This window comes from Penicillium argentinense (assembly GCF_028826775.1).
Source record: "Penicillium argentinense strain IBT 30761 chromosome Unknown utg000010l_segment0_segment0, whole genome shotgun sequence".
Lineage (NCBI taxonomy): Eukaryota > Fungi > Ascomycota > Eurotiomycetes > Eurotiales > Aspergillaceae > Penicillium > Penicillium argentinense.
Genome location: NW_026622669.1, coordinates 3,291,001 through 3,316,273, shown reverse-complemented (window position 1 = coordinate 3,316,273; position 25,273 = coordinate 3,291,001). Strand labels below are relative to the sequence as shown.

Below are 25,273 nucleotides of genomic sequence, written 5' to 3'. Positions count from 1 at the left end.
AACAGAAAGGACAAAACAAGAGGAACTGTGTCGAGAGGGTGTGGATGGTGGTGAGTTGCAGACTACCGCGCATTAATAGCCGGCGGGCTCAGGCCACACGGATTCCCCGCAGTCCGTCGGAAAGACGTCGTCTGCAGCAAGCGTATTCAGTCCTTGTGCCATGCTGCCCTCGACGGCGCCCTCGTCAGCGTCAGCTGGCCTTTGTCGGTGATTGTCGGTGGATGTCGGAGCTTCTGCTCGGCAACAAGAGGTCTCCTCATCGGCTGCGAAGGAGGTCGGACCCCGCAGCGCTGCAGGCCCGAGTGCGGCATATAAAACACGAGACAGAAGAATCGCCATCACGGGTATTGGCAGCGTAACTGCTTCAGTATGAGCAAGCCAGTGACACTATCACCCTCTAAGGTGGACGAGGGCTTCATCCTCGCGCCGGCTGCGTTGGACAACCCAGCAACACACGATCGAGTATTCCAACGAATCCTTCAATGTACACTTGCCATATTCTGCTTATCTCAGAGAAGGCAGAACGCTGATACTTCTTTCGCTAGGGCATCTTCCTGGCGATGTCAAGGACAAAATTGCCCCGGGCTTGGAATCCTTCGGCCGCGACGCGATTTCCGTGGACACAAACGCCCTGATCGGAAATGCTGAAAGCCAGCAACCCTCCGTCAAGTCGTATAATGTATGGGGCTTACGCTATGAAGCAGAAGGTTTGGCGACAAGCCACGGCTGGAAGGAATTGGGCAAATGGGGAATCAAGCATGGGTGAGTCTGGCCAATTACGGGTAGTATACTGCGAGTATACCCGAAGTATACCCGAAGTATACTCGCCATCGCATCTCGCCCAACAGAAATCCTGACATCAATGACAGTGTGGTCGGCCTGGGCTACGAGGAGGAGTTTGGCCCATATCGTCGGACAGTTCAGCATGCATTGTAAGTCCAGTCCGCCAGCAACAAAACCATCATGCTCATCGCCCTTCCCAGCAACTACCTGTTCTCGGCCTCGTCTGCGGCCTACTCCTGTCCGGTCTCGATGACCTCCGGGGCTGCTCGTCTGGTACGATTCCAGCTGCCCGGACTCCCCTCGGACCATCCTTTCCATGAACTCTACGCGCGTCTAATCGCTCGAGAGAACAACTGGATCTCGGCTCAGTGGATGACGGAGCGGCCAGGGGGCAGTGATGTCCGGAATAGCGAAACCGTCGCTGCCTACGCTCCTCTGTCCTCTAAGACAGGCCGGTTCGGTAACATGGAAGAAGGCGACTATATCCTATCGGGTTTCAAGTTCTTCTGCAGTGCGACCGACTGCGACTCAGTCTTGCTTCTGGCAAAGACCGAGTCGGGAGAGCTCTCGCTCTTTGTAGCTCCGACGACCCGAACCATCACCGATGCACATGGAAAGACAATAAAGATCTCAAACGGGATACGCATCCACCGACTGAAAAACAAGATGGGCACAAAAGAGCTCCCGACGGCAGAGGTCGAACTTCGCGATGTTCGGGCACATTTGATCGGCCACAAAGACCGCGGAATCGCAACAATCGCACTCTTACTGAATGTGACTCGCACGCACAACTTCATTACGGCACTTTCCTGCCTCCGCCGTGCCTTGGATATTGCAAAGGCATTTGCGCGGTCCCGCACGACCATTGACCAGCCTCTTTGGACTTTCCCAATGCATCTGAACGTTCTGTCCCAACTCGAGGTGAAGCACCGTGGCTGGATGCAGCTGGCCTTTTTTACATCTTCGCTCCTGGGTTATGTAGACAATGGATTTCCGAGCGGAATTCCCAACGTCTTTTCTGTTCTAGCGAAGAACGCCCCCGCGGCAACGGTCGTTTTGCGGGCCTTCACATCCACCTCCAAGGCCGTCATTTGCAAGTCGGCCACGCTAGCTTTCCAAGAATGCCAGGAAGCGATGGGTGGGGTCGGCTATATTGGTAGGTGATTTTCGTTGATTCGATCCCTTTCGTCCTTGCCGAGCTGACTTCAGGGTGGATAGACGAGGCTGAAGAACCCGAGTTCAATGTGAGCAGGTTGTGGCGCGATACTGCCAGTAACAGCGTCTGGGAAGGCACCACCAACGTGCTGGCCAGTGAAACGGTACGCCACTTGACCAAGGGCAAAAATCTTGTTCTTTTCGATGAATGGATCGGCGATGCCATCGCTCAGGTCTCCGACCCTGCCTTCAAAACCACGTTGCGGAATGTCTGGGGTCAGCTCAAGGGCAGAATCGAACCGGGTCGTGACGAGCGAGCCCTCTCAGGAGTCCTCGGCGTCGGCCGTCAGATAATTTTTACGCTCTCCTGGCTCGTCAGCGGCATCCTTCTTTCCCTCGATGCTCAGCGAGATAATAATGGAGTTGCTCGCGAGGTAGCTCGCAGATGGGTGCTGGAAGGCCAAGGTGTACCTGGAGAGTTTGCATTCACCGACCTCATCTTCCAAAGACTGGCTGCCGCTCAGGACCAAAAACCCACGGCGCGCGAACGGACGGAGTGGGATTGCCGCATTGTCTGGGGTGTGGATCTGCCACCCTCTCCGTCTTTGGGACATCGAGCTGCCAAGATTTGACCGGATGTCCATGGAGATTACTGTAGCCACACACCAACTATATCATCTCATATCTTCAAGACACAATTTGAAACCTAGTCATAGGAAACAAGGCGTCAATTTAGAGAGAAAATGCCACTTTCGTCATCATACTTCGAAAACATCGCTGATGGCCTCGGCTAATCACTTTCCCTCAATGCTATACATTATTCACGATGATTATTTGATGTGAGTAAATTCATGGATTACTTAACTAATGTAGGGCTTTTGATATGACTCATTGCCGGGTTCTCATGTCAAATTTTTCCTATATTACAATGCACTCATAATACTAGGGTACCTTAGTATGATTATGCATTATCAAATAAACTGTGTACTATTAATACATTGCAATATATTCACATCCTCTGCAGTTACATTCATACACCAATGAATACAATTTTACCGACTCTCACATTCCCGACCCTGGGGGACCTTCAAATGTGATCAGACATGGATATTCAATCCGAAAGAAATTGTAGCTGTTGATCCATCACCTCGTGTACAATGTGCTCAAAAGGGCGCCAACTGATGCCCAATTCACTCTCAGCTTTGGTCGTATTCGTTGGCCAGGACTCACCCTCCAGATCTGTAGCGATCTTTGCCCCCACATCGGGATAGTCGCGCAGCACAATCTGCGCGATCTCTTTCCATGTTGTTTGGTTCCCAGAAATAAGATATCTGGAGCCATCTGCAATCTTCGGACTGAGTGCCTTGATGTGTGCATCGGCAACATCTTGAATATGCACGCCGGTGACGTTGGAGGCGGCTACTCCGCCCATAACTGTTTTCCAGAGGATACCATTGGATGATCCACTCACACCCTCTGCGGATGTCTGCACGAGGTTGTGTCCATATACGAATGATGGATGTAGAGTTACCAGAGAGTAATGGGGCCTCGTGGTCTCCCAATATTTCCAGGTGGCGTTGTTGGCCAGCAACTTGGACGCATGATATAGTTTCATTGGTGTGGCAGCAGGGTTAGCGGGGTCGTCAAAGTTGGCTGCTTCATCGACACTGAAGTCCCAATCATTGTCCTCTAAGAAGTGAATGTTAGGGTTGCTTTTGACAGTTTTATCATGTAGTGAGTCGAGTCTCCTACCCTTGACGACGCCATCGCAGGGAATCCCGGTCATGGGAATCAACGCGGCAATGGACGACGTAACGACGACCTTTTTGATGCTGAACACCTCTGCTGCCTCCTTGAGAACAGCGATGGTGCCTTTCACAGCGGGAGAAAAGTAGGTCTCCTTGTTTGTGCCATGCGTCAGTGGGGAGGCCAGATGTAAGACATAGTCTGCTCCATCCAGCTTCCCACGGAAGGCCCTTTCGTCGGCGATGTCGGGAACGATCACGAACTCGATTCGGTCGCTGTATTCAGACAAAAGATCCTGTATCTTCTGGGATGGCTTCCGAAGACAAATACGCAGTCGGTATCCTGCCTTGAGCGCGGCTAAGGCCGTCGCGCTGCCGATGAATCCCGTCGCGCCAGTGATGAAAATCAATTCTCCAGCCATGACGATGGAGAAAATTTTGTATGAATGGTGTACTGTTAGCGATTGCAATTCTGTCTACCCTTATATGAACCTTGAAATATGTTCCGCTACCGCAGAATCATCAGGTAAATGACAGATGATTATAGCAGGAAAAACGAGCGTTGCTGATAAATCCTGCTGAGTAGATCTGAGATGGACCTCGGCCGGACCCTACGAATCATCGTTCGAGTTTCCAATCGGGATGCCGAGGTCGATGAAAATGATAGATTGATCTAGTGAACAAGAAAACCAACGGTTGGGCAAACGCACGGCATGATGACGCCGATCTTTTCGGATTATGCCATCAGCCCGATGCCAAGACCCGCCACCCGTAAGAGATTCCCGCCAACAAGAAGCAAGGCGCTGCTTCACTCCGTTACAGTAGATCACTGACCATGGGGTATTCTTCATCCGGGATTACAATAGACATGCAATTGGGCCTGGAAATATATGAGAGCGAGCATTGTTCACATTGACAGATAATTGCTCTGCTACCTTCTGGTTGTTTCTACTCCTGGGCAGACCCTGTCTTCTTTCACCATGCCTGTCTGGTATATCAAACATAGCTCAAACACCATCCTGCCGGACGAAAAGGTGCAATTGGCCAAGTCAATCACCCAGCTTTACGTCTCTTACGGGCTGCCCCCATTCTACGTGCAAGTCCACTTCATCGAGGACGTGCCGGGCACTGCTTTTATCGGTGGGGAAGTGCATCCCAACTTTGCTGCCATCACCATATACCATGTTGCTCGCTCGTTCCCAAATGACGAGGCCAAGCAGCGATTTCTGTCCCGTGTTGACAGCATTCTCAACCCGATCCTAGAGCCCAAGGGCATGGACTGGGAGTACTTTATCGCGGAGACATCACGCGACCTGTGGAAAGTGAACGGGATGGTCCCTCCCCCGTCTGGCTCGGCCGAGGAGAAAGAGTGGGCGCGCGCCAACTGCGCCGTGAAGTTTTAGCTGCATGCACCGTGATGGAGTCAGTTGTCTGCACCGTTCAGCTCGCCGTGGAAATATCGGAATAGAAATGAGGATAGGCACCGCTGGCCCCATAACTTGAGTCCGGCTCAGGTCTGCGAAAAGGGGCGAGGTGCTTTTGGTGGCCGGTAGCAAGCTCGATGATTATTATAGTTCCAATGCCATTCGCTGTTTGAAAATGTCATAGTTTCAGGATTCGGGTCACAGATCCCGCTGCGAAAGGGGGTTTCCATGAGTTCAAGCTGCGATGATTACTATACTTTATGTACCATTCGCCCAGCCAGGAGACGTGGAGCAAGGAGAAAGGGGCGTCGACGGATCCCTGCGCGCGGCCTCACCTTGGGACAATAGTCTCAGCCAATCCGTCCCTCGCACCGAGCGGACTGAAATCCATAGAAGAAGCAAACAAAATTGGGGCGGCGTGGCGCCCCCGGGGCCTAGCCCGGCGCCGGGAGTTTCTCCACGAACGCATGCAGCCTTGATCGCCCTTGGCTTTTGGCTGCTCCACGAGAATTAACGCAGTATGCGCGGCTCGAGGCATTGCCTCCCCACGATGGGCCCTCGCGAGTTGCCTGCGTGTCGATCAGCCTGATCCGCGCGAGTCTCTTGACACGAGGGACCAGCTGCATGCGCTAAAACGACATGCAGGGCGCCGCGGGCGAATTGGCGGGCGCCCAATCGCGCTGACTGCAGTCTCTAGCGGATTCTCACCGCACGTCATACGAAGACGACGAGGCGGTGCCCCCGGCCTCGGCCTGGTTCTGGGCTCAGGGCGCTCTCTTCCCCGGTTTTACGATGCGCTGGGGGATGCTCGAGTGAGCAGTTGCCTGGACAGGCGTCGGCAACAGCGGCGATTGGCAGGAGATCGTGATTTCTGTGTGCCTGGTGGAGTTCTGCATCGGCCGTCGTGATGGGATTCCTAATGTCGGAACGCGAGCGACTCGATCATCACAGGGAATGCCCCGCACATCGTCGTATCCCACGCTACGTCTCGTTGCGGATCGGCTGGCCCACGCCGAAAAATGCGCCCAAGGAGGAAGTGGACACCGGGTCGTGACAGGCTCGGAGGTAAAAAAGAACAAGCGCCGCCAACTCGCCAAGCGGGAATCTTGTTTGGAATCGCAGGGAAGCCGCGCGCACACGTGACGCATTCCAGAACGGGAAAGCAGAGGGTGTTTTTCTGTTTTTCGATCTTTTGGAACGGCTGAACTTCTTAACCCGCCATTGCCCACCGCAACTCACCCTCCGTCGTCTCTCCTCCCTCCTTTGGCCTACTGACTTCTGGCGGGTGCACCATCGACGCCCGTCATGTTCTCGAACCTGTTCCGCCGGCGGCCTGTCGACCCCGCGCCCGCCTCGTATGAGGTGCCTTTGTACACAAACGCCGCTTACTATCCCAACTGGCGCATCTACCGCAAGCAGCCTCCGTCCTCGCTGCGATTGGGCTTCGTGTCCCATGTATTCTATGCATTCGCTTGGTAGGCCAATCACTCCGGGGCGATCGTATAGATAGGAGGCGCTAATCTCGATCTGGAATCCTTGCAGGGTCAGAGAGGATGGCACCGTCTACGTAAGTTTACCCTTTTTCCCTTGGATGCCGGTGCTCACACGCGAGATTTCTTGACTGACCATGGTAATAGCTGAGTGACGAGTGGGCCGATACCCAGATGCCCGTCGATGGCACCGAGGGCTGCCTCCGGGCCTTTGTGCAGCTGAAGCAGCAGTACTCGCAGATGCGTGTCATCCTCTCGGTTGGTGGCGGGGGAAAAGGTAGTGAGAACTTTGCCGCCGTTGCTCACAGTCGGTCTCGATTGGAAACCTTTGTCCGCAGCGCACGGCAGCTGGTTGATCAGTACGGTCTAGATGGCATCGATGGTGAGTCGGCACCTGCACCTTCTTACTGTACCTCCAGCTGTTGTAAAGAAAGAATAACCAAAGCTGATGCATCGTGCAGTGGATTGGGAACACCCCGCCAACTCGAAAGAGGGCAAGGACTACGTCCGTCTCCTGTCCAAGTTGCGAGAGGTGCTCCCGGCACCGCGGTATGTCCTGGCGACGGCTCTTCCGGCAAGCCAATGGTTTCTCCGACATATTGACCTGGGAGCTGCGCACAAGCATTTGGATATGATTAATCTGATGGCCTACGACTTCTCCGGGCCCTGGGAGTCCGAGGCCAACCACCAGGCCCAGCTCCACGGCTCACCGATCTCTGGCTATTCATCAGTTGACTATGCGTTGATGCAGGGAGTTCCGTCCCGCAAGATCATCCTTGGAATTCCTGTCTATGGGCGTTCTTTCCTCGGTTGCGCCGGACCGGGCCAGCGGTACGCCGGCCATGGTGGAGAAGATGGAGTCTTCGATTACAGTGATTTACCACGTCCGGGAACCCAGGAAGTTTATGACCAAAGAGCCGGTGCTGCATACTCTGTCGGGGGGATGGCGGGTTTGTCACGTATGATAACCCGGCGACAGTGCAACAAAAGGCCACTTTTGTGACCTCGTCCAAGCTGGGCGGACTGTTCTACTGGCACATCTGCTCAGATGCGCGAGGTCCACGCAGTCTCCTGGAAACTGGATACAATACCCTTCATGAAATGTGAATGACCAGATCCGAGGATGAATTGGAAAAATGGACAGCATCAGTGATGTTGGAAAAGGCTATGGTAGTACCTTACGTACTTGCCGGTCACGAAATTTGGGCGGTCCGGTCGTTTTCTTCTTTGTTGATCTGCATGGGAGGTTCTTTCGTAATATATCCATTCTGGTTTTCTCAAGGTAGCTAGGATATCCACTAGCACAAGATGCATAAGATGCACTGCATTGATCCCAGGAAAGTATTGGCTCTCGGGGATATCCCGGCGATCGCCGTGGCGGGTGGAGCCTGCAGCCGAACGCCGAGGCACGTTTGGATGAATGTGCCGGGCGACTTGGTAGCTTCCCAGGCTTCCCCGCAAAACCATACTTCTCTTCCTATTTTAGCATGGAATACCCCAGACTTTCCCCAGTCTACTCTTGCAGTCAGATCCTTCTCGTCTGGTGAGAGTCTGTTCTTACGCAATGTCATCCTCCCTTCGCCAACCCGCCACGGCCGAGAGTGGGTATATCACCCAGCCGGCCGCGCTGGAGAATACCTACACGTCGGATACCAGTCTTCAACGATCGCTGCAATGTAAGATTACTTATTACTTCCGAATGCAATGATCACTCATTCTGATCCTTTCCTAGGGTATCTTCCCTCAAGCACGCTACGATCCGTGGAACCACACTTCACTCAGCTCGGGGCCGAGGCAGTGTCGGAGCAGGTGCGCGTGTGGAGTGCAGATGCCGAGCGCAACCAGCCCTATGTGAAGAGCCATAATGTATGGGGAAAGAGATACGATTACGACCGACTGATAACCACCGAAGGCTGGAAGCAGCTGGGCCACTGGGGCGCGCGTAACAAGATTGTGTCCGCGGGATATGACCCTGCGTTTGGCTCGCAGCGACGGACGGTACAATATGCATTGTATGCAACCGAATGACCCCTGTAAGGTGTTCAGTATGGCTTACGGGTGACTTCCTCCAGGAACTATTTATATTCTCCCTCGTCGGGGCTCTACTCGTGTCCAATTAGCATGACCGATGGGGCGGCTTTCATTCTTGCTCCCAAGCTCAAGGGATTGCCTACGAATCACCCCTTTCACGCTGCTTTTCGAGGACTCATTTCCGAGAATACTGATCACTGGACATCAGGTCAGTGGATGACCGAGAGGGCCGGTGGCAGTGATGTCCAGAACACGGAGACCTGGGCGACATATTCGCCGCTATCCAAGCCCTCTGGTACCGATGCGCTGGCCGAGGGAGACTATGTGATCAATGGGTTCAAGTTCTTTTCATCTGCCACCGATGCTAATGTGGCTCTACTGCTCGCCAAAACTCCGTCGGGCAAACTGAGCACTTTCCTGGCACCCTTGCGTCGAACAGTTGTCGGAGAAGACGGTGTCTCGCGTCAGGTATCGAACGGAGTGCGAATCCATCGCCTCAAGAACAAGCTTGGTACCAAGGAATTGCCAACCGCTGAGCTGGAATTGAAGGACATGCGCGCCTATTTGGTTGGCGAGATTGATCAGGGCATTGTCACTATCGCCCCACTCCTCAATGTCACTCGCATCCACACATTCATCGGTTCTCTGGCGGGCTGGCGACGAGCTTTGAGTATTACGAAGAGTTTTGCTAGGGCAAGGTCCACGGTTAGTGAGCCCTTGTGGCTCATCCCTATGCACCTGCGTCTCCTGGCCGATCTCGAAGTGAAGCATCGTGGTGGTATGAATCTGGGCTTCTTCACCGTGGCTGTGATGGGACTGGTCGAAGATAAGGTGTCCCAGCCTTCCGGGCTCGCACATCTTCCTCGTCCCGGACAAGAAGCCAATGTGGTGTTCCGCACATTGACAGCCACTGCAAAAGCCGTGGTGAGCAAGATGTCCATCCTGGGTATTCAAGAATGTCAGGAAGCCATGGGCGGTGTGGGCTACATGGATGAAGCTGACGAGCCCGAGTTCAATATCTCGCGGATTCTTCGCAACACCTCAGTGAACTCGATCTGGGAGGGAACCACAAACGTCCTGGCAAGTGAGATGGTCCGCTTCCTGATCAAGGGCAGCAACATGGATGTATTTGCAGCTTGGCTTGAACGTACTTTGGGGCTCATTCGCGCAAAAACGCTTCGAAACGCATTGGCTACCACATGGTCGGCGCTGCGGGCGCGATTTTCAGTGTCACCTGCTGCCATCCTTGCCGATGCCCGCCGCTACATGTTTACACTTGCTTGGATACTGTGTGGTACCCTGTTGGCCCTCGACGCGGAGCGAGATCAGGACCCAGTCAGCACAGAAATTGCTAAGCGTTGGGTTCTGAATGCGGAAGGTGGCGTCGGAGAAAACGTGTTCCATGATATTGTTACGGCTCACAAAAACCAGAGCAGCGATGCGAATGGAGAGGATCATCTACAGTGGGACTGCAAGATTGCATGGGGCATTGAGCTACCAGCTCAAAGAGCCTCCGGTCATCGGTCAATGCAAAATGCTCGTTCTAAACTGTAGTGTTCTTTCAGTGGGCATCTGAAAAATGTAATCCTTGGAGGCGCACCTGCAATCTTTAAATTTTCGTTCATACTACGTATCGGAAATCGGTAGAATGGGACACTGGATTCTTTTAAACTGCAAAATCAGCACCATGAGGTGCATCACATTTGATGGGAAGTATGGTCCGAGAGGTCACATGTGAACACTCACAGGGCACCACACTACAGCGAGGTAGTGTGAAAATGTGTTGCGTTAAAAGCATATATCCGCGGTTACGATGGTGCCAGTAGATTTGACATGAGAACTCAGGAATTACTGTTGAGCAATAACATCATCAACTCTACAATTATGGAAAATTACATCGGCCTGATTTCACGCTAGAATTGGATAAACCAATTAGACGTCCCTACATCAAAAACAATCGCCTTTGTAGAAGTTTCTGAGTCACCCCGACAGCGGTACCTGCCAGTGGTAATACAGGTGCAAACCAGGCAAACACCTCCTTCGGGGCGACTCGCATCCATGGATCTCGATTATGCTTGAGCACCGCTTTTATCTTGCTTCACCCCTATCCCTCATTGCAGAGCTCTTCTGAGAGTTCATTCTACAGCATACTCAGGGTGCTGCTTAAAGCTACCCCGAGACGATATAGGCTCGGCCTCGCTACTTTCTCATCGCCGCATTTCGATTCTGCGCCGAAACCATCACTGACAAGCCGTCCACTGTCCACCGTTTACAACCACGCCATGGCAACAGACATCCGAAGTACTGCGACGGAGCTGCTGTCTGCCGAACCGACGCGTGATCCCAGCTACAACGACTTCACCTTCTCCCCTTTCCTCCGCAAGAGCTTTGGCTTTGGCCTGGCCAGCGATGTTCCGGTCTGCAAGGCCTACAGCGAGGGCCATTGTCCTTTGGGACCTGCCTGCCCGGATCGGCACCCAACTCCATCAAGGGTGACAACCTCGACGACAACGGCCTCCGGTCTGGCACCATCCACCACCCATGGGTCCCTTGTCTGTAAACATTTTCTGAAGGGGCTGTGCAAGAAGGGAGTCAAATGCGAGTACTTGCACGAGTACAACCTCCGTCGCATGCCCGAATGCCAGTCCTTCTCTCGGTCGGGATATTGTCCGAATGGCGATGACTGCCTCTACCAACATGTGCGCGAGGAGGCCCGACTTCCCCCTGTGAGCACTACGACCGGGGATTCTGCGAACTGGGCCCTCTCTGCGCCAAGCGCCATGTCCGCCGACGACTCTGCATGTTCTACCTCGCCGGGTTCTGCCCCGAAGGCAAAGGCTGCGCCAACGCACACCCTCGATGGACGGAAAATCTCCCGCGACCGACGATGAAGACCGAGAAAACGGAGGAAGAGCTGGAACACGAGCGGGCGCTCATTCGAGAGGAGCAGGAGCGCGAGAAGGAGCGCGAGCGTGAATGGCGGAACGAACGAGGCCGCGGTGGTGGTTTCATGCGGGGCCGGTATCGTGGACGAGGCAGGGGTTAGTCGTTGTGTGCTGCCAGTGCCTCGACGCCAGACGCTGCAGTCATGCATTTTCACGGTGCGATGGGTATTTCTGTTTTGGGCTGCGGGGTTGTCTATTTTTGGCTCTTCCTCTTTCTTTAGTGCCGTTTGTTCTGGTCTCAGACTACCTTGATATCGCTTTGGAAGGTACGATGGACCACGAGATACCCAATGTTTATGAGCAAATTCGAGTATATATTATCAACTTCTACGTCTAATGGTTTCGCACCGCAATTTCCCCTGCTGCCGCAATAGAAGCCATCAGATCGATGATAACCACATACTCGACATGCCTCCCAGAAAGTATTGTCTAGCCCTTCCTTGCTCTTTGCATCCACCGTCAGCAATTCGCGGCAATGCCCCTCTACGGACAGCCACTTTTGCCGCCAATTGGCCGGACCCTGCATGCTAGCCGTTTCGAGCTCGCGTTGCGCTGATACCACCTCGTCTGGAATTCTTTGTATATGTGAGCTCGGGCCGGTTGACGAGAGCAGCTCGCAAGCGTTCCCATTGTGCAAAAGATGTGGAATGCGACTGCATCATGATCGGAGTCCATGACATCATGGCCCTGGTCTCCCGTCGCTCACCGTACGCGAGGGAAATGGCTGTGGGGTTTCCCCCGGCGTGCTATGTACTGTGTTGTGCAAAGTCGAGCACTTGCATGCTATCGAGAAACTTCTCCAAGCGCCATCCGCTGACGGGGTCCTTTGTCAGAGATCGGTCAGACGAAAAGAAGCGGCGCAAACCCGCGTAAAGCCGGGTGGAGCCAGACACATCCGAGAGGCCAATCATGCGGCGGAGGTGTGTCTGTCATCGATTACTGATGTGCTCGGGAAGCTTTGCAAGCCCTCAGTAAGCTCGAAGTTGGCGGGAAGGCGAAGGTACCACGCCGGCTCTGCACTGCTGGCGGGGTCGAGCCCTATTTAAACCCCCTCTGCCCCTGCCAGTCTCTGTCCTCCTCATCCCCCATCTGTATCCAATTCCTTGCAAAATGGCTCCCAAGGTTGCTATCGTCTTTGTATGTACTACTACCCCCCCCCCCCCCCCGCCTACTAAAGAGCTTGGGAATGCAGTCATCCAAGGATCCACTAACCTCTGGGATTGCAGTATTCCCTGTACGGACACATTGTCCAACTGGCCGAGGCCGAGAAGAAGGGCATTGAGTCCGCCGGGGGCAAGGTCGACATCTTCCAGTACGTTCTCTCTTTGCGACTTGATCCCCGGTAGCTCAGTCGACTGACTCGCATTCTAGGATTGCCGAGACCCTCTCCGACGAGGTTCTGGCCAAGATGCACGCCCCGGCCAAGTCCAACTACCCTATTGCCGAGCCCAACGACCTTCTCGAGTACGATGCCGTCCTGTTCGGTATCCCCACTCGCTACGGTAACTTCCCCGCGCAGTGGAAGACCTTCTGGGACAAGACCGGTGGCATTTGGGCCAGCGGCGGCTACTGGGGCAAGCACGCCGGTCTCTTCGTCTCCACCGGCACCCTCGGTGGTGGCCAGGAGTCCACGGCCATTGCCGCCATGAGCACCCTCGCCCACCACGGCTTCCTCTACGTCCCACTGGGTTACAAGACCACCTTCCCTCTCCTGGCCAATCTCGAGGAGGTCCACGGTGGTAGCGCCTGGGGTGCCGGTACCTTCGCCGGTGCCGATGGCTCGCGCCAGCCCACCGCGCTGGAGCTTCAGATCGCCGAGGCCCAGGGCAAGGCCTTCTACGAGACCGTTGCCAAGGTCAACCACCAGTGACTGCATGGTAGTACCGAGTTGAAGCCCCAGGACTCGACTCCTGCCACTGGCGCAGCTGCGCAGAAGATCGCGCAGCCCGCTCAGCAGGAGGGTGGCCAGGAATCCCAGGAGAAAGACAGCGAGGGAGGGCCTTGTGGGCTGCCCAAGAAGTGTACCATCCTCTAATTGAGAACTTCTCACTCCCCGTCCTTGCTTGCTATATTTCTTTCCGGGTTCCTGCGGCGTTCTCGTCGGCGTTTCGAATATTTCATGATTGATATGGGTTCATGACTCTCCTCGAACAGGGGATCTAGATAAGTTTTAATCAATGTAGAATGCGAATGCCAATGCAACATTCTCGTCATACGGATTTCTCTGTCTGTTCACTGTAGACAAGAAAGTAGCATCGACCATGGTTGCGGGCTGTTTGTCCCCCAGGGTTGATGTAGGACAATGCTGATTGTCCTGCGCCCCGCAACAGTCAACCCTAGGTATGCATACCTGGGAGACCACGTTTGTCTCCTCGCCGGACTTAGCACTACTAGTAATTTGTGCCTGTCATTATTACCCCCTTATGGGACCTCACCACTAAAACAGATATCTCTTCGACCGGCTTCTATAGGGTGCGGCATAGCGTAACCGGATTACCAATCTGACACACCAATCAGCCGGCTTTCTGCGGGGCGTACTGTCACCCGGTGACATTTGCGGCAGAACCGCCCGCCCGCCCTGTGACGTGCCTCGCAGCAAGCTCCGACAGCAGCTCCAGCACTTCACTCACTTCCTGTGCGCCATGTGCCTCTGATAACTTCCCTTCCCCATCTCCCCCTTCCCCTAACCCATCACAGCTCGTCATTCCGCTGACAGTGCCCACCATGGCATCCCGATCAATTTTATTACGCTTCGAAAGTCGGAACGGCCAGTTTCGATTCACCGTCAACCCGCAAGACCACTTCACATCGCTCCAACAAAAGGTATATGAAATTACGGACCCTGCCGCTTCCCGAAAGCCACCACTGCGATCCTGAAGCTGATTCAATATATGCAAACAAGATTCTCGAGCATTTGCCACCCGACGTCGAGCCGGCTTCTATAGCATTGTCTAACAAGCCGATAGGCACTGGCGGAGAAGAAAGAGAGCTCTCGGCCCTGGGGGGTGTCTCGATTGGCCAAGTTGGCCTCAAGTAAGTGGCGGCATTCAAAGCACTGGGAGTTAGTGGAACATGACTGACCGATTTAATCTAGACACGGTGATAAGCTCTTCGTCGGCTACCAAGAGGGCACTTCCCACAAAAATGGCCCATCTAACGGCGTCACCAACGCGGCTGGCGAGCGTCGACTAAATGGAACCGAGGTGCCTCACGAACGGACCGTCCCTATCCGTTCACAGTCAGCCTCCGACACTCATTTACAAAATCCCTGGGAGGTGGCCCAACAGTCGCCCCTGGATAATCTATTGGACAAGAAAGATGGAAAGATTAAGCGCAAGCAAGACCAGCGGATGTGCAAACATGGGCCTCGAGGCATGTGCGACTACTGCATGCCCTTGGAACCCTACGACGCGAAGTATCTCGGCGAAAAAAAGATCAAACATCTTTCGTTCCACTCCTACCTTCGAAAAATCAATGCGGCGACCAACAAGCCTGAGGCAGGAAGCTCTTTCATGCCACCGCTGAGTGAGCCTTTCTATCGGGTACGCAGTGATTGTCCGTCTGGACATCCGCAGTGGCCCGAGGGTATCTGTACTAAGTGCCAGCCTAGTGCAATCAGTTTACAACCCCAGGAGTTTCGAATGGTGGACCACGTCGAGTTCTCAACCCCTGACCTGATCAACTCTTTGCTGGATTTTTGGCGAAAGTCTGGTGCTCAGCGACTGGGATTCCTGTATGGGACGTACGAGGAATACACTGAAGTTCCGCTGGGTGTCAAGGCCGTCGTCCAGGCAATCTACGAGCCTCCGCAGGTAGGAGAGGTGGATGGCGTCACCCTGCATGACTGGCAGAACGAAAAGGAGGTGGATGAGGTGGCTCGTCTCTGCGGCCTACAGAAGGTTGGCGTTATCTTCACAGATCTTCTCGACGCAGGTCGTGGAGATGGATCTGTGATCTGCAAACGCCATATCGACTCTTACTACCTTTCCTCCTTGGAGATTGCTTTTGCTGCCCGTCTGCAGGCTCAAAACCCCAAAGCAACCAAGTGGAGCCGGACAGGGCGATTTGGTTCAGATTTTGTGACATGTGTTCTCAGCGGCGACGACACAGGTGCCATTGCCGTGAGCGCATACCAGGCGACAGTTTCGGCCGTGGAGATGATTCGAGCCGACATTATCGAGCCGTCGGCAGAACCTTCGGTCATGCTGGTACAGTCAGAAGATGATGATCAGGGCAGTAAAACACGATACATTCCCGAAGTTTTCTTCCGCCGTATCAATGAATATGGCGCGAGCGTACAAGAAAACGCCGCGCCGAGCTTCCCGGTCGATTTCTTGCTGGTCACTCTTACACACGGTTTCCCCACCGAATCGACACCTCTCTTCACCAACAGCCGCTTCCCCATCGAAAATCGAGAGGTCATCGGCGAGAGTCAAGAACTACGCCATATCGCACAAAAGCTTATGTTGCCCGGGGACCCCGACAAAGCTATCGAGGGCGTCTCCGATTTTCATCTTCTATGCTTCTTGCATAGTCTCTCCACCTTCAACAAAGTCAGTGAAACCGCATCCTTCCCTTCCTCGACATAGCCCGACCCAGGACTGACAGGAATATCATAACAGGATGAAGAAGCCCTTCTCTGCCGTGTCGCGAGGACGCACGCCCCTGCCGATGGAATGCAGCTGCTGAATACGTCCGGATGGGCAACGTTGATGACTATCCTCCAGGAAAGTGGTGAGCGCCCCCCTAAGCGCCCCTGGCCCACTGCGACCGAGAGTTCTCGCTTGGATTTTCGCAGCGAGAAAACGCGGTATCCCTCACCCACTTCCCACCTCTCCAGATCTTCGTCTCCCAGGTCGGATGGTGAACAGCTTGCTAAGAGGTTCAAGGGAACTAGTCTAGGTTGACTAGATACTTTTATGATCCGCCGCTCGGCTGAGCTTCGATTGAAAACTACGCCCGATCCCTTCCACCTCGCCTCAATTTCGCCTTGACAATTATGCGACGGAAACCCGAGAGCTTTTTTGCGAAGAATTTGCTGGTGAGCCTGTTTTTTATGATTCGGACTGGATTTCTGATGGCGCTGAAGTCAATAGGGCGGTTAGACGATTTGCATGGAAACGGGGAAAATAAGCTGTCAGCTATTTAGCATTGATATGGGGGTCATTACCGAGATTTGACTTTCGCTCCCTTGGTTGAAATGACCTACCTACTACATGATGAAATGAAGCGGAGTTGATGTATCAGGAATCATTACGTTATCAGTTATTCTACAGCTTGGGAGTTATCCTACAATAATTGGTGGAGGCTATCGCATCATTTAAAATAGAACTTTCTTTCTCGAGTTTCTATGGATCGAGTAAATGATGAATCCACCGTAGGGTGCAACTCGAAGTTGGTGAATATTCGCAATACTTCGTACACCATAATAGAACTGTTATGGCCGGAACAATGAATCAATCTGGTAGCAATTCAGCAGACTTTTAGATCAAATATCAACTGAGATCATTATGAATGAACTAAGAAATGTCATGCTACAGATAACAAATTTCAGGCCGTCCCAGGCGTACCAAAATTGAACACAAGTTCCCAAAAAAAGCTTTCCTGCTGACACTTGCAAGATATGAGTAGGGTGTCCCAAGTATCCAAAATCATTCTGCCCCAACTGCCCAGAAACAATCGGAATAGGCTTTGCATGTAGACCAGAGACTCATCGATGTGCCCGGCTAGCATCCACCATCTCGCGCAAGCGCTTCTCCAGGACTTGTCGTCCTTCGCCGTTGGTCCACACTTCGTGTGGTGCGTCATGGACAACATCCCATGAGAGGAGATTGTTCGTAATATGAGAAAGATCCTCTTGACGCGCAGCCCAGTGAGAGTCCTGAAGAATCTTCTGGCCAGAGCTCACAACTACAAGCGGAGTCTCACCCATCTGGATATGACGGGCGGACTGGACTTCCGCGGCGGTCATCGTGACTGCCACGAGATTTTCCTGAAGCTTAGCCTTGATGAATTTGCCGGTCTGGTAAGCAGAACGTCCGATAGTTCTGTCTTCTCTGGTACGTCCACGAATTATCGCACCCGCAAGACGGTCCAGCCCCAGAGGGGAAATGATTCCGCGAAGCCACAGCACGAAGCCTCGGCCCGGTTGGCCAACGTCGTCAAGATACGACTCATGGAGAGGATCGATGAGGAAAATACCACTCACTTCGAGCAGGTGTCGACTGGCAAAGAGGCGAGAGTATATACTGCCGACGCCGGCGGATACGACGACCCAAGGCCCAGATTCGTCAGCCAGAGCCAATGCCTCGGACAGCACGTCTGCCGACATGCCTGCGGAGTGTGGGGATGGCGCATTGTCCGACCACCCCAGTCCTGGACGATCCCAGTAGCAGTATCGATTGATGACACCGTGTTGGTAAGTGTCATCGATGAAGGGTTGCAAAGTATGCTCGACGGGGCCTTCGCCCCCTTCGAGTAGGATCGTCGGCTGATCGGGGTCATTCGCCGTGCGGTTTCCAATGCAGACAAGATGAACATTGTATGCATTTCCGTGAACACTGTACAGACGACCACGAGGCTCGAGTGAAGCATCACGAGCGCGGAGAATCAAAGTCGAGGTGAATAGGACCACAGCAATGGCCATGATGATCAGTATGATCATTTCGCACAGGACGGCCATCCATTCACGCAGGGAACGGCGTGTCTCTTCACGGCCTGTTAGTCGCTCTTCTTCTTCCCGCTTTCCCCATGTCACAGCTCTGTTCTGGGCAATTTGATACATGGATACAACCGCCGCCCAAACGACCGAGGCAATACCCACCCATCCTTCCTCGAGTCGAATTCGTGGCACGGAGATGATGATGATCATATTCACCAGGAGAATCAGAGAGAATATGCCGCCCCAAATGGTCATCTGCTTCGAAGGGACGGCGAAGAACAGCAGGCCAAGCACAAGATAGATGACCGCAAGCGTGGTGTAAGAGAAAGCGAAGAAGCCCGACCCGCGGGCGTGCATCAACGGAGGACTGACAAAGATCGAGACCAGAAGGAAAGTCCACCAAACGAAGCTAATACCCAGCGCACAGAGTGAAAAGGCTCGTAAGGCGCGTACGCTCCATAAATTGTAGGGTGAGACCTGGCTATTTGTTAGCTGACGGGAGTATACGAGAGATAGACGGTACAATCATTTTCGTAGAGCGAATACGTACTGCAGGGTCGTCTGGACTCAGAAACCTATGGGTTTCCTCACGAGGAAGCAGACTCGTCCGCTCGGTCGGTTCCTGATGCTCGCTATTCTGCTCAAAGTCGTGGGCGTTCTCTGCATTTTGGCCTTGGGCCTCCGCACTGTCGGGGTCGTCTTTCCTCGAGCCCCACAGAGACACCATGTTCACAGTTGACGATCGGAGCCAGTCGTGAAATGATAGAATCAGACACAGCAATTCAAATGTACTCTTGATGGAAAGCAGCAACAAGCTTGCGGCTTGCAACTTTTGAGACGAACGATGATCGCCGCGATAAGATGCATGACGTCATCCATTCTGTAACCGGGAAAATGCGACAAAATATACAATGGTAGTATTTGTAGTATTTGTTAGTATGTGACTTGGGAGATACTTGGATTACGGTTTTCTGGGAAACATTCATTTGACCCAAATAATAAGTGTTTGCTCCCTCGTACGCGGATCTTGTCCGGTTAGATCATACTTTCCACAAGGAGTCTCGTCTTTACTCTTGGGCCAAGTCTGATGCACTTTTTGCTTTCAAGAAGCGAGCCAAAACGGGGTCATAAACAGGCAAGGGAGATCTCCCATTGTACTAGTAGATATTGACCATACTCGCTCGTACTGAAGGTGGCCCCAATGTGTCACTAGCAAGAACGACCCTAGTCATTCGCCAATCCATGTTCCCGATGACATTCCGCTCGTCGTCCACTATCAAATGATCTCCCTTGTCGTCCACATGCTTGGTGTAAAATTCCTTCGAAGCGTCTAATAAACAACCCAAGTGTGTGGAGTGGTGATTTGCGATTTCAAGGAGTTTGATACAAAGACCACATACGCGTTCGCGGGAAAGAGGGGAAACGCTAATCATCGACAATGAGGACCATGTTCTTCTGCTCTACAGATGAGGTATATCTGTAGTCGCTGGCTTTTTCTTTTCATCGCTGGCACCTGCAAAGCGTTTTCCGCAGGGGGCCTTGCGGGTTCTTAGGTGCATCAGAAATTTCTTCTATGAGAGAATAGCTCATCGAAGAATCTTGTTGATATCACCCATGATCACAATGCCATGACCACACGGGCAGGAACTTTTGTCCCTTCGACAGTCAGAGACCCGAGCGCTACGCACTATTCGCTGTGATTGTACAAATAGAATCCATCTCAGCAAGTTTCTTACCCTCAAATAGATCATCGGGGATGTCATACGTGAAAGACCGGTCTGTCGCCGTCACACTGCAGCATTCCGAGTCTGACTGGCCAGGAAAGCCCGAAGATACAGTGAAGTAGTACCTCATCAATGCATTGGCACTTGAGAAGAATTGGAAATCACGTGGCTCGCCCGGAGTACTACATCGCGTGTACCTACAGCGTAAGGTACTAGACTAGGAGGAGTCTTTGATAGAACAACACCTCTGGGATGTCATAAACCACGATTGGGGTACACAGACCACAAGATTGGAAGTTCATTATGAGTGTAATATCAACAGAGATATCTGCCATCGCTACACCCGCATCAAGCTCTCTCTCGGGCAGGGCTGTCTGGCGAAACAGGGTCACGGGAGCTTCAATGACGAACTGTTCGAGAACTGCCATGCCTCCGTTCCATCCCACTACATTAGTGTACTGTAATAGGGTAGCGTTCAATGATAGTATTGAAAGTACTGCCATCGCGTCCTCGGGGACGCCCTCGGACCCTGCCCCTCGTGGGGGCGGACCCTCGGTCAATACCCCTCCCTCTTAATGGGTGAATGACATCATCTAGGTGCGGCCACGGTTGATTCGCGTGCGATCAAGGAACGACCGCGCACGGCGAGAAGGAGGAGGTAGAAGAGAAGCCCTCGCAATCGACAGTCTGGTCGCAACGGGGGTCGACGAGGTGTTGCGATGTGGCGGAAGGCGCGAGAAGACGGCGAAGTGGGGCAGGCGCGAGTGCCCCTCCAAAGCTGCAAACTCCCCGCCTTCTTCCGTCTTCTCTTCTTCCCCCTCCATTTTCCTCTTCTCACTCTCTTCCATCCATCCTACACATCTCCATTCATCATGTCTTCTGCTTTCTTCGTCGTCGAGTACGGCCCCGCCGGCCAGAGTGAGTGTCCTCCATTCCCCCTTGGTAGCTTGAGATCCCTCTCCTACCCCTCCATTGCCCCTCTCTCGCTTTGCCTGCTGTCAATGGCATCGTGGAATCCATCTCCAGGGCCAGAAATCTCCTCCTGCATTCCTTCTGTTCCATCAATATATCTTGCCAACAAATGGTGCGTGCAATCATGCTAACCAATCGTCTCTCTCTCCCCAGCCCAGCAGGGTCGCATTGAATTCAAGCTCTACAATGACGTTGTCCCTAAGACCGCCGCCAACTTCGCTGAGCTTTGCAAGAAGCCCGAGCGTGAGGGCTACAAGGGCTCCAAGTTCCACCGTGTCATCCCCCAGTTCATGCTCCAGGGTGGAGACTTCACCCGTGGCAACGTAAGTGGCCTCCATTCCGGACGGTCGATGTTGATGTAGCTTTCGGCCCCTCCTGCGGCGACAAGGACTAATTCCAAATCTTCCACACAGGGTACCGGTGGCCGCTCCATCTACGGCGAGAAGTTTGCCGATGAGAACTTCACCATCAAGCACACCAAGCCCGGTCTGCTCTCCATGGCCAACGCTGGTCCCAACACGTAAGTGGCCCTTCCAAGTTTTTAAAAAGACCCCCACCCAGAAGGATCCTCAGGCTAATCTCTTCTCTCACAGCAACGGCTCCCAGTTCTTCATCACTACCGTCGTCACCAGCTGGCTCGATGGCAAGCACGTCGTCTTCGGCGAGGTGTCCAAGGGCTACGAGCACGTCCAGGCCATTGAGGCTCTTGGCTCCGGCTCCGGCGCTGTCCGCGGCACTGCCAAGATCGTCGACTGCGGCTCTGCTTAAATGATTTAGTTTTCAAAATATGATCAAATCGCCGGGTCTACCGTCCCATAGCTGTGCGGTAGGAACCTGGTTTGATGTTTCGTGACTCCGATCTCAATCTCAATCGTTTTGCACGGCTCCTAGAGTCGGTGCCGTAAGAGACCGAACCTTCGGTGCAATTGATTCATAGCTCCTTACGCCGTAGACGTTTTGACGTTTTGTTTCCTAATCACCGTAGCGTACCTCACAGCATTGGGCTACGGCGCTTAGATTGAGTTCCTCTTCGCCAAATGAACGATGAATCACACTAGCTGCCGGACAAGCCCAGCTTGGCAGAAATCTAAGTGTATTCACGAAACGCCACTAAATGTTGAGACGTGATCCAGAGATACCGATAGCAAAAGGGGCCACGGTTAGGATATGCTCAGGTAATAGCGAACAAGGTATAGACAGATACACAGTCACAAATGAAGCTCATGACCAGCAGAAACAAACATAGGCTCTTGGTGTTCGTCACATCTTAAACATGAAGAAACAAAATTGTGTGCGCGGGAAGGAGTTTCAATAGCAAGCGCTCGAAAACCGCAAGAAAAATAAAGCAAAAGATTCCAGCAAAACTAGCTTTTTCTTGAGCGACTTTCTCCCAAGGCAACTCCCACAAGACTTTGCGGCTCGCCACCAAAGCTCGCCCCGGCATTGCTGCCAGTCGGCGATCCAACACCCGAGATGGGACTCTGTGCCGCGTCTCGGTCTCGTTTGACTCGGAAATATGCCAATTTGGCAAACCGGCTCAGATGGGTCCAAAAATGCCGACCGGCCGGGTGTGCCGCAATGCGATCCAACAATTCGACCGTTGCCTCCCGGACAACTTGGTCGGGGTGGAAAAGGCCCATGCTCAGGTAGAACAGCCCTGCTTGGTTCTCCGGCGCGACGGTCAGCAATTGGCAGATGCCAGCATAGTCCTTGACGGCATGAGAGAGTGCGAGGTAAATGGCGGCCGACTCGGCATGGGATAGCTTGAGGGATCGCAGGCGATCGTGATGGTGGAAGAGATCCGGTCGCTGTATGGGACGAGCCGGGAAGTACATAGCCGCGATATCTTGGATGTAAGAGTAGTAGGATCGAGTGTTACGCCAACCCTCGATTCTTGACACTGATGCAGACAATTCCCGTTGCTTTGCAATCTCATCCGACCAGACATAACCATGTCCTCGAAGGGAGGCCGGGTCCGACGCATCCGTCTGTTGGCCAGTGGGACTGTCCGGGGAAAGTTCCTCGCCGGGGCCAATGATGTAGAGATTCGAGGCACCATAGACGGCCTCTTCAAAGGCTGCGGCGACTCGAACAAACTTGGTAATGTATGCTCGCCATTTCGCGCGGATCGCGTTCTCACCATGACGATTGCTGATGCTGCGGAGGATATCCTCGATGAAGATATTGTCCCCGGTCGGATCCGAGTTTGCATTTGAGGTGTGGTTCGGTAGAAGAGCATTCTGCTGCTGGAAGAACAAGAGCCCTTCTGTCACTGGCGCAGGCTCAACATGGCTGGAGATCTTCATGCGACCTGTAGGAAGGTCGCACAGGATATCCCACCATTCTGGGTGATTGGCGAATGTCGGATTTGTTACACCAGCAATGAAACCGGGTACTTTGAGAAGGTCGTCGATTTTGGTAAGATCAGTGTAAGGAAAAGCGTGCCTCGTAAATCCACGCAAGATGCCTCCTGATGCGAGCGCGCAGGCTGCAAGAACTGCCTCAGCCACTTCACCCGAAGGTCGATTATGTCCAAGGAACACTACCCGCTTTTGGGTGAGAATGGCATTGACAAGGACAATGATGGGGTGCGTGAAAGGGCCGCTAGTAGTCAAATGAGGGTGGTTGGGGAATGCTTGCGGAGAGCTAGCATGTGGTCCAGCAAAGGTTTGGATTAGTTTGATGAGAGAAAAATCGCCCACGGTTTCCGGCCAGATAACCGTGGGGATTTTGACAGGAATCGGAATGTCGTGGTAAACCACTTTCGACTCAAACTCGTGTGTGTCCCGCGGAAGGACGTAACGGCTCATTTTCTTCGGTGATGGCGGACATTCCCCGTTTTCCGTCTCTTCTTCTTCCCGTTGACGGATCATTTGTTCGAACTTTTCGATGAACATTTCCTTTGTATTGCTGGACTGCAAGATGTGGCGCTCAAGGATCGACAGTTTCGGCATGAGCGACAAGTCCATGTTGTTGACGGCGTCATAAAGTGAGGCGAGTGTTTCGGGGTAGGGAGATTTGAAGTAGTCTTCCAAAGCGAGAAGAAGGAGGGGCTGGTTTTATTCATTAGTGTCAAAAATCCGTTGGAACTGGTTTCGGAGGGACACACTTTATAGATATGAAGGAATGAATGCCTTGTACAAATCGCCATGGCCTTGACAACCGCGCCACTGTTTTCCTGGTCAGCTTCTGCTTGCACATCAAAGGCTGTGTGAGGGACCTTCATACCGTCGGACCGTATTATCCTGCTTTGTATTTACCAAGTTCAGCACGTACATCAGGGGCGGACCTTCTCCCCCTTCCTCGTCATCTTCTTCGCTGCTTTCGCCCTCGGAAGCTTCGTCCACATTCTCATGTTGGATGTCCGCGCCCTCTTCATTCCCACGGTATTTCGACTTGCGCTTTTTCTTCTTCTTCCCGCTCTCCGAGTCGTCATCGTCATCTCCGCTTGTATCCTTATGCAAGAAGAAAATGGTCCAATCTTGGCTGCGGACATGGGTTTGATCTGGAAGCATCAGCTCCGCCAGCATACTCTCGTCGCCACTGATCGGGCCTGGGTATTGATGTTCCATAATTGGACCTCGGTCAATATGAAACGAGGCCACGAGAATATATTCCACATGACGCTCCGGCGAGTCGAGCGGATATTGTGATTTACATCGGCGTGGCTTGTACCCGACCGTATTTTCCGCAGAGGTTCGTCGGAAGGATGTATGAGAGTGCGAGCCACTGGGCGACCGGCCGATGAAGGACGGCGCCGGCGACAGGCGAGGGAGTCCATTGGTCTTGGGGTTGGAGGTGGACAGGGAGTCATTGGAGGGTCGGTATGGTAACGTGCTCGCCATCTTCGTGGAGGCTGCGAGTCGGGTGCTCGGGACTAGGTGACAGAGTCGTGGGACATGCCTGTTCTCACCAGGTATGGGGGGGGATCGGAGGAAAGAGGACGATCGATGTTCAATGCAAAGGCGCTGCCGATCTGGTGGTTCAGGGGTCACTTTGAGAAAAAGAGCGATCTCCACAGCGGGGGCGATAGGCGATAACAGATGGAGCCCGGACTATATGCCAAAGGTACCGCCAGTGTACTATTCTCATGCACGCAAAGACACATATGATGTGAGAACATTGCCTACCTTTAATAATTACCGACTAACTACCAAAATTGATCAGAATCTCGATCCTTCTGCAGAAAACCCCTCCAGTTGACCGGTCACCTGGTTGAATTGACTGCTCCAAAACTTGCGCCACGGAGACTCCACGCACGTGCCCCGGGCCGACGTGTTGCCGGGGCATTGTTTACTTGCCCTCCCAACGGCGACCAGCTCGACTTAAGACGAGCGACTCCG

The 25,273-nt window shown here is 53.2% G+C and overlaps 13 protein-coding genes across 13 annotated transcripts; 8 read left to right on the top strand and 5 right to left on the bottom strand.

Moving 5' to 3' along the window:
• Positions 1-72: 72 nt before the first annotated feature.
• Positions 73-339, bottom strand: N7532_010918 (uncharacterized protein; the record flags this gene model as incomplete). The annotated part of the gene is made up of 1 exon (XM_056623409.1): positions 73-339. The coding sequence occupies one exon, from the start codon at positions 337-339 to the stop codon at positions 73-75; it is 267 nt and encodes an 88-aa protein (XP_056470825.1).
• Positions 340-369: 30 nt separating this feature from the next.
• N7532_010917 (uncharacterized protein) lies at positions 370-2,570 on the top strand (the record flags this gene model as incomplete). Its single annotated transcript, XM_056623408.1, has 5 exons — positions 370-484; positions 546-762; positions 870-932; positions 984-1,939; positions 2,002-2,570. 5 exons carry the CDS (start codon positions 370-372, stop codon positions 2,568-2,570), a joined length of 1,920 nt encoding a protein of 639 aa, XP_056470824.1.
• A 479-nt stretch (positions 2,571-3,049) lies between these two features.
• N7532_010916 (uncharacterized protein) lies at positions 3,050-4,105 on the bottom strand (the record flags this gene model as incomplete). Its single annotated transcript, XM_056623407.1, has 1 exon — positions 3,050-4,105. One exon carries the CDS (start codon positions 4,103-4,105, stop codon positions 3,050-3,052), a length of 1,056 nt encoding a protein of 351 aa, XP_056470823.1.
• A 558-nt stretch (positions 4,106-4,663) lies between these two features.
• N7532_010915 (tautomerase family protein) lies at positions 4,664-5,086 on the top strand (the record flags this gene model as incomplete). The annotated part of the gene is made up of 1 exon (XM_056623406.1): positions 4,664-5,086. The coding sequence occupies one exon, from the start codon at positions 4,664-4,666 to the stop codon at positions 5,084-5,086; it is 423 nt and encodes a 140-aa protein (XP_056470822.1).
• Positions 5,087-6,412: 1,326 nt separating this feature from the next.
• N7532_010914 (glycoside hydrolase family 18 protein) lies at positions 6,413-7,704 on the top strand (the record flags this gene model as incomplete). The annotated part of the gene is given in 5 exon segments (XM_056623405.1): positions 6,413-6,582; positions 6,650-6,674; positions 6,745-6,979; positions 7,059-7,498; positions 7,513-7,704. 5 exon segments carry the CDS (start codon positions 6,413-6,415, stop codon positions 7,702-7,704), a joined length of 1,062 nt encoding a protein of 353 aa, XP_056470821.1.
• A 309-nt stretch (positions 7,705-8,013) lies between these two features.
• Positions 8,014-10,182, top strand: N7532_010913 (putative acyl-CoA dehydrogenase; the record flags this gene model as incomplete). Its single annotated transcript, XM_056623404.1, has 4 exons — positions 8,014-8,034; positions 8,084-8,273; positions 8,330-8,609; positions 8,670-10,182. The coding sequence occupies 4 exons, from the start codon at positions 8,014-8,016 to the stop codon at positions 10,180-10,182; spliced, it is 2,004 nt and encodes a 667-aa protein (XP_056470820.1).
• A 728-nt stretch (positions 10,183-10,910) lies between these two features.
• On the top strand, positions 10,911-11,519 carry yth1 (cleavage polyadenylation factor RNA-binding subunit YTH1; the record flags this gene model as incomplete). Its single annotated transcript, XM_056623403.1, has 1 exon — positions 10,911-11,519. The coding sequence occupies one exon, from the start codon at positions 10,911-10,913 to the stop codon at positions 11,517-11,519; it is 609 nt and encodes a 202-aa protein (XP_056470819.1).
• A 1,164-nt stretch (positions 11,520-12,683) lies between these two features.
• Positions 12,684-13,608, top strand: pst2 (putative NADH-quinone oxidoreductase Pst2; the record flags this gene model as incomplete). The annotated part of the gene is given in 4 exon segments (XM_056623402.1): positions 12,684-12,710; positions 12,800-12,885; positions 12,945-13,439; positions 13,455-13,608. 4 exon segments carry the CDS (start codon positions 12,684-12,686, stop codon positions 13,606-13,608), a joined length of 762 nt encoding a protein of 253 aa, XP_056470818.1.
• Positions 13,609-14,297: 689 nt separating this feature from the next.
• On the top strand, positions 14,298-16,480 carry npl4 (nuclear protein localization protein 4; the record flags this gene model as incomplete). Its single annotated transcript, XM_056623401.1, has 4 exons — positions 14,298-14,396; positions 14,476-14,606; positions 14,668-16,126; positions 16,196-16,480. 4 exons carry the CDS (start codon positions 14,298-14,300, stop codon positions 16,478-16,480), a joined length of 1,974 nt encoding a protein of 657 aa, XP_056470817.1.
• An 803-nt stretch (positions 16,481-17,283) lies between these two features.
• On the bottom strand, positions 17,284-18,961 carry N7532_010909 (DUF2417 domain-containing alpha/beta hydrolase; the record flags this gene model as incomplete). The annotated part of the gene is made up of 2 exons (XM_056623400.1): positions 17,284-18,711; positions 18,785-18,961. 2 exons carry the CDS (start codon positions 18,959-18,961, stop codon positions 17,284-17,286), a joined length of 1,605 nt encoding a protein of 534 aa, XP_056470816.1.
• A 1,590-nt stretch (positions 18,962-20,551) lies between these two features.
• On the bottom strand, positions 20,552-20,782 carry N7532_010908 (uncharacterized protein; the record flags this gene model as incomplete). Its single annotated transcript, XM_056623399.1, has 1 exon — positions 20,552-20,782. One exon carries the CDS (start codon positions 20,780-20,782, stop codon positions 20,552-20,554), a length of 231 nt encoding a protein of 76 aa, XP_056470815.1.
• A 48-nt stretch (positions 20,783-20,830) lies between these two features.
• Positions 20,831-21,698, top strand: N7532_010907 (peptidyl-prolyl cis-trans isomerase f ppif; the record flags this gene model as incomplete). The annotated part of the gene is made up of 4 exons (XM_056623398.1): positions 20,831-20,876; positions 21,084-21,253; positions 21,344-21,450; positions 21,524-21,698. The coding sequence occupies 4 exons, from the start codon at positions 20,831-20,833 to the stop codon at positions 21,696-21,698; spliced, it is 498 nt and encodes a 165-aa protein (XP_056470814.1).
• A 596-nt stretch (positions 21,699-22,294) lies between these two features.
• On the bottom strand, positions 22,295-24,775 carry N7532_010906 (AFI1/MesA family protein; the record flags this gene model as incomplete). Its single annotated transcript, XM_056623397.1, has 3 exons — positions 22,295-23,983; positions 24,040-24,100; positions 24,159-24,775. 3 exons carry the CDS (start codon positions 24,773-24,775, stop codon positions 22,295-22,297), a joined length of 2,367 nt encoding a protein of 788 aa, XP_056470813.1.
• Positions 24,776-25,273: the final 498 nt, after the last annotated feature.